Source organism: Chiroxiphia lanceolata, chromosome 1, assembly GCF_009829145.1.
Source record: "Chiroxiphia lanceolata isolate bChiLan1 chromosome 1, bChiLan1.pri, whole genome shotgun sequence".
Taxonomy (NCBI): Eukaryota; Metazoa; Chordata; class Aves; order Passeriformes; family Pipridae; genus Chiroxiphia; species Chiroxiphia lanceolata.
Genome location: NC_045637.1, coordinates 65,083,823 through 65,090,451, shown reverse-complemented (window position 1 = coordinate 65,090,451; position 6,629 = coordinate 65,083,823). Strand labels below are relative to the sequence as shown.

The following is a 6,629-nucleotide window of genomic DNA, read 5'->3' as shown; positions in this document are numbered from 1 at the left end:
CTAAGGGCAGACACATCAGTTGGAGCTCAATTGTTGATCAGATCACATCTAAGGGATTTAGGAGCACAGAAGAGCCGAGATTTGAGGAAAGACGCCCCACTGAATCCTTCCACATTCCTCCTCCTCCTCCTCCGTACCTAGGGTGCAATATATCTCTGACAGAAAGAAATCAGAACGAAAAAAGAAAATTATCGGCTCGATTTCTGTTCTCTCGCCCTGCCTGACTCCAGTAAAGAGAGAGGGGGGAGGAAAAAAGAAAGAGAGAGAGAGAGATCCAGAGAAGCCCGGGTTTGTTCCGCTCCCCTCCCCGGCTTTTCAGCAGGCTCCCTCCTCCCACTTTTTTTTTTTTAATAATTCCTCCCCCCCTTCCCCTCCTCTTTTTTTTTTTTTTTTTTTTTTTTTTTTATATTTCTGCCGCTTCTGTTGCTGCCGCCAGTGCTGCCGCCGCCGCCGCCTCTGTGCCCGCGCCCCGGAGATGTCCTTCCCCCAGCTGGGCTACCCGCAGTATCTCAGCGCCAGCCAGGCGGTGTACGGGAGCGACCGGCCCGGGGTCCTGGCTGCCGCCGCCGCAGCCGCCGCCGCCGCCGCTGCCGCCTCGGGCCGGCCCGCGGGCGCCGAGCTGGGCAGCGGCTCGGCCGCTGTCACCTCGGTGCTGGGCATGTACGCTAGTCCCTACAGCGCCCCCAACTACAGCGCCTTCCTGCCCTACACCGCAGACCTCGGCCTTTTCTCCCAGATGGTGAGTGAGCACCGCGCTGCCCCCCGCGCTGGCCCAGGCCCTCGGGGCGATGGGGCCGGGGCAACCGGGGAGCTGGGGGCGGGCGGAGGCCGCGAAGCCAAGCGCGGTGGGCGGCGGGGCGGCTGTGGGGGCGGCGGGGCGGCTGTGGGGACGGCTTACGCCCGGCCCGGGGTCCGCTGCGGAGAGCGGAACGTGTCTGCCGGCGGGTCTGCGAAGCAGAGAGGGGCCGGGGGCGGCGGGCCAGGTCTGCAGGAGAAGTCCCCGTCCTCCCCGTCGTTTTCCAGCCGGGCAAAACTCCTCCGAGTTTTTCTTGGCAGTGAAAGGGCTGTCCAGGGCTCCTGCCTTCGTGTTGTCGGCTTTCCTTAGCAACTCGGCTTTTTTTTTTTTTTTTTTCCTTCGTGTTGTTAGTGTTGTTGTTGACGGGTGATATTGTCGGTCCTGCTGTTTCAATGGGCTTTCCAGCGCGCTCCTCTTTCCGCCTGGTACTTTTCTTTGCCGCCGAGCAATAAACAGGTTCCGTCCGAAAGGCCAAAGTCTCGGTACCTGTGGCGCCAGTTTATTTCAAGGCATTTTCCTTAAGCCTTAAAAATGGGCCGCTCTGTTATCTGAACTTTTCATACTCTGATTATGGCGAGTATCATAGATGGGATTTGCATTAAGCGGAGGAGGGTATCTACATCCCATTATACGCATCGGAGCAGAAAGGCATATTGGCGTTAACTTTAAAACAAATTGAAATCACCCAGACTGTCCTCTGGCTTCTTTCCCCCTTTTCTTTAGGACGTAATAGTTAGAAAGTGAGGCACATTTTTTTAAAGTAACTATTTTTATCTCCGGTGTCGTTTAAACGTTTTCGTTGCTGGTATCTCCAAAGTTCTCAGCGGCGGTACGCCATAGGTTCCATTTCATTTTCTAAATGTCCCTCTCTTCTCTCTCCCCGACACATAAAAGTGTGAATATTTATAACTGGGTGAATGCAAGGCAAAACTTATTAGGGTTTTTAATACATATATGTAGGCAAGGAGGTAGGTACGTTGTTGAACAAGGTTCAGAATCTGAAAACAGATAATTTTGCTGCTGCAAACATTTCCTACGAAGTCACTTTTACAGCATGTATTTCCTACTTTTTTTTTCCCTCTTTTTTTTTCCTCTTTAACCTTGATTTTGGAAATGCAGTAAAATTTGAGACGGAAGCAATGAGTGATTTACAAGTGGCTTCTTCAAAAGAATTCCCAACAGAGATTACACAAAAATATCATTTCAGCAACAATAACAAAAGACAGCGAAATAAAGGGAGTGCAGAAAGCCCACCTTGTAACACACTAAAAAAATTATGCCGGACTACTCCTTCTGTATAAGCGGTGTCTCTGAAATTAAAATATATGACCGTTTTTTACTGTTTGACAAAGTTAAATTAGTTTCTTCGCAGACATTATTGAAGAGGTCCATTTTTAAGGCTGACATAAATTACGACAGAGTAATACCAAGAATGTATTTCTGGACCATGAAAAAAAACTGACATTGCAATAGAAGCAATGAAGAAAGAAAACTGCTTGAAATGTTAGCTATTTTGGAACAGTTCCCATTCCTACTCGTAAAGTATCCTGGTATTTTATTATAGTGATTTACCATGACGGTGATATCTTGAAATAAATTCTGAATTTCTGAAAAATTTTAAACCAAGAGCTAAAATATTAGGTTAATATCTGGGCAATTTGAGGTAATAATGAGGCCTAATGAGGTTGCTAGAAAGATAAAATGTTATTTACCAAAACACCTGATGGGATAATTTGACTTGCTGTGTTTTACTACTGATGATAAAAAGAATATTGATTGCAAATAAATCACCGTCTCTAAACGCTTGTAAACAATTTGCGTTTGCTCTGGCCAGATCAAAGTAAAACTTATGAGATAAAGTGTCTGCATATCCGTATTCTACAATGCGTGGATCACTTTTCATTCCAGAGTTTAAAGGCTCTTCGAACAGTTAGAAGTTAATGTTTTACTCCAGAATCTTGGTGTATGATCTGGGGAGCGGGGGTGGTGTTGTTACCTTGTGTGTGGAAAATCTTTTATGTTATTATTGTCTTTGTACTGAAGTTGTGCATTCATGTCCCCAGTCTCGCCTCACTAGGGGCAAAAATAAAGAATGCTGTGCATGCATTTGTAGCATCTTCCTGGATAGTTTGCAGATAAATCCGACGCTGTGCGCGGGCATTAGTTTGTAAGTGCGGTGTAGTACCAGTTTTATCTGCCTGATAATTTCAAGGGCACAGTAAATTGTCTCGCCGAGGCGAAGTTGCTGCATTTCCATCGTTTGATTTGACTTGATTTTCGGAGAAAATATGCACGATGTCTGTCAGAGCCCCGCTTAGCATCTCTCTTTCCTTTTTCTGCAAGAAAGGGGAATCATTTGGGAACAGTCTCTGACCTAAACGTGAAGAGCCTGGAGCGGGGAGGGCCGAATTTGGCTGTGAAGACCTTTTGCACCGCTGAAAGGCGTATTCCGGCTCCCGGAGTAGCCTATTCAGGTCTGTTAGAGACGCTAACGAGATAATTGATGTGCTTTTTCCTCTCCGCTTGTCTGAATGTGTTGCAGGGTTCCCAGTACGAGCTGAAAGATAATCCGGGTGTCCACCCTGCTACTTTTGCTGCCCACACTGCCCCCGGCTATTATCCCTATGGACAGTTCCAATACGGGGACCCGGGACGGCCCAAAAATGCCACTCGGGAGAGCACCAGCACCCTCAAGGCCTGGCTCAACGAGCACCGCAAGAACCCCTACCCCACCAAGGGCGAGAAGATCATGCTGGCCATCATCACCAAGATGACCCTCACCCAGGTCTCCACCTGGTTTGCCAACGCCCGCCGGCGGCTCAAGAAGGAGAACAAGGTGACCTGGGGCTCCAGGAGTAAGGACCAAGAAGATGCAAACCTCTTCGGGAGTGACAATGAGGGGGACCCCGAGAAGAACGAAGATGATGAGGAAATTGACCTGGAGAGCATAGATATAGATAAAATCGATGAGAACGATGGGGAGCAGAGCAATGAGGAAGAGGAGGAGAAGCCTGAGCTCCTGAGACAAAGCAGTGAAGAGGAGCACTTGGAAAAGGAAAAGGATTTGGCACTGTCAGGGTCTGAAGGGCTGAAACCCAAAGATGCACTGGCCATGGTGAAGGAAGTCTCGGACAACAGCACCAGAATTATCAGTCCCGGGGTACCGAACAATTTACAGATGCCATCTCACAGCAAACCCAAGATTTGGTCTTTGGCAGAGACAGCAACCAGTCCTGATGGTGCCCTGAAATCTTCTCCTCCTCCGCCCCCTCCTCCCCAGGTTAACCACACTTCTCCTCAGATCCAGCACCCTGCTTTTCTCCCTAGCCATGGACTGTACACATGCCAGATTGGCAAATTTCACAACTGGACAAATGGGGCGTTCCTCACTCAGAGTTCCCTGCTAAACGTGAGGTCTTTTTTGGGAGTAAATCACCACCATGCTGCTCATCACAATCACCACCTCCAGGCCCAGCAACCATCTTCTGTTTTAACAGCAACCCTGGGAACTCTAAGCAGTGAAAAACCTTCAGAGAGGACCAGTCCCAAACACATAGGTAATTAATGCATCAGGCATTCACCTCTCCCCCCACCCCCAACATATATATATGAACTTCTTGGGAAATGGTGTCACATTTAACCCTGGTGTAATTGATTGCTTTTAACTGAGTTACAGTTTACTCTAGCATTTATTTCTGGCCCCCCTCCCAAGCATGTTGATTTCATATATTAAGCCCATTTCATGTAGCCTATTACATTCCCAACCTATACACCCATCAAGATAAATGAGAGTGCAGGAATACCACTGTGAAATGTATAGTTTTGAGTTTGCTTTACTTCCCTCCTTCATGACCCTCATCACCCAGCAATTTCAATGACACTAAAAATGTGTCAAGAAAAGCTTGCAGACTCCTTAAATACTGAAAGTAGGGAATAGTGCTGTACGCACATGCACACACATATCTACATATGTCTCAATAGGAGAGTGAGAGGGACACTCTGCACACTGTCCAGATTCTTATTGTTGTTATTCTAAAATGGTTCTCTTGTTTTGTTTTTCTTTTTCTCTCTCCTTTCCCCCCCCCATCTCCTTCTAGAAAGAGAAAATGTACCAAGAACTGACTCCCCACCCCAGCCGCTAAAATCGCCCTTCCAGCCCGTCCGTGACAAGTGAGTTTGTTTGTTTGTTTTCACTGCAGGAATGTTACTTATGCGAAACAGTGTTTGAATAATAAAGACTAATTATAACACCTAATCATCACCATAATAATACATACAGACAATAAAAACAGCACAGGAGTGGCTGTAATCTTTTCAAACTTAGACTAAATTGCAATTGCACATAGCCAGACTGTAACTTTTCTAAAACTTAACAGACCTCAAAGATCTTGTGTTAATTACACCAGTCAGAATGATTTTTTTTGGAATTATCTAACACTAGGATGCTATAGGAATAGACGGGCAATTAAAAAAAAAAAAAAAAGATATTTTTTTCTGAAAGATTGTTACGTCTTTTTTTTTCCTCCCTTCCCCCCTGCAGCTCTTTGGCTCAGCAAGAGGGAACACCGAGAATTTTAACAGCTCTCCCTTCTGCTTGATTAAATGATTTGGTGAAAAAATATTACAGAGACTGGTATTAAGGACAGAGAAAAAAAAAGGAAACGGTATAAACGACTCCCATCAATCTCTTTTTGCAATAAGGTGGTGCAAATCCATAAAAGCGATTACACAAATCTGTAGATGGATCCCCTTCCTCATTGTACCATTTCAGATCGTGTTATTCTAACCATTCTTGGATTATTTGTTTGGTAAATGTTTCCCATGTGTTTGTGGGGGTTTTTTGTTTGAGGTTTTTTTTTTTTTTTCTGTATATAGAGTGATTTCAGATTGTAAATAACACGTCAGCAAAACTTGTCTAAATCATATATTTTTGTCTAATAAACTAAATGAAATTATGAACTCTCTTCAGGTATGTATTCTGTTGCTGCAGATCTTCTACATATATTACAAATCTATTCAAGCATTTATAATTTGTTTCCTAAAAAGTCAAGTCTCTTTGCCTTTGGGTAACTGAAACTTAAAACAGCAAATCCCAGCTTTTAGTGACTCACAGAGCTATTTTGCCGAACACAAGCTGCGAGCTTCCTTTTTCATGCACGCAAATTTAAGAAGTTGAGTGAAGCTGGTTCTTGACTAGTAAAATTAAAGATATTCTTTTCTATTGTGATGAACGAGATGTGTTGTGTAGTATCCATTTTCCGGACATAAATGGGCCTGACACTTCTGTTATAAAATACATTCTTAAAATGAAAGGGACAAGTTTTCTCATAGTTCCTTAGTTTGCTGTCCAAACTAGTTCCTAAATTGGGTCAAGAGCTTTACCACTGTGGTATACATTCCTACCGAAGACGAAAAAAATCATAGTTTAGGAAAAAGAATTATTTGTAATGATTTGCACTTTAAATAAACACAGAGGAAATATGACTGTAAAAGATTTTCTCCTGTGAGACTAAACACAGTCTTAGCATTTAGAAGAAAAAAAAAAAAGGCAGCTCTTACACGTCTCAAAAGAAAGTTCTGCCATTCCGATCTGTTGGTTAAAAATAGAGACAGAATCTATCGTTTTATAAACGCATTAATCTTCCAAAGATGGTCCGTTAAAATGTGTAATATTTTGAGTGTTTACTTCTTTTTTTTCTCCTAAATGAGAACATTAAATGAGCATTGAGGTGCTAATAAGATACCAGATGGTTGTTGATGGTGGAAAATGGAAAGAAGCAGCTGGGAAAGTCATTAAGAAATAATGCGGTGACGCCCTATCCAAACTGAACCA

At 44.3% G+C, this 6,629-nt stretch overlaps 1 protein-coding gene across 1 annotated transcript; it reads left to right on the top strand.

Annotated features, from left to right (window-relative positions):
* Positions 1–475: 475 nt before the first annotated feature.
* Positions 476–6,246, top strand: IRX1 (iroquois homeobox 1). The gene is made up of 4 exons (XM_032675351.1): positions 476–739; positions 3,339–4,353; positions 4,894–4,966; positions 5,337–6,246. Exons 1-4 carry the CDS (start codon positions 476–478, stop codon positions 5,392–5,394), a joined length of 1,410 nt encoding a protein of 469 aa, XP_032531242.1. The 3' UTR covers positions 5,395–6,246.
* Positions 6,247–6,629: the final 383 nt, after the last annotated feature.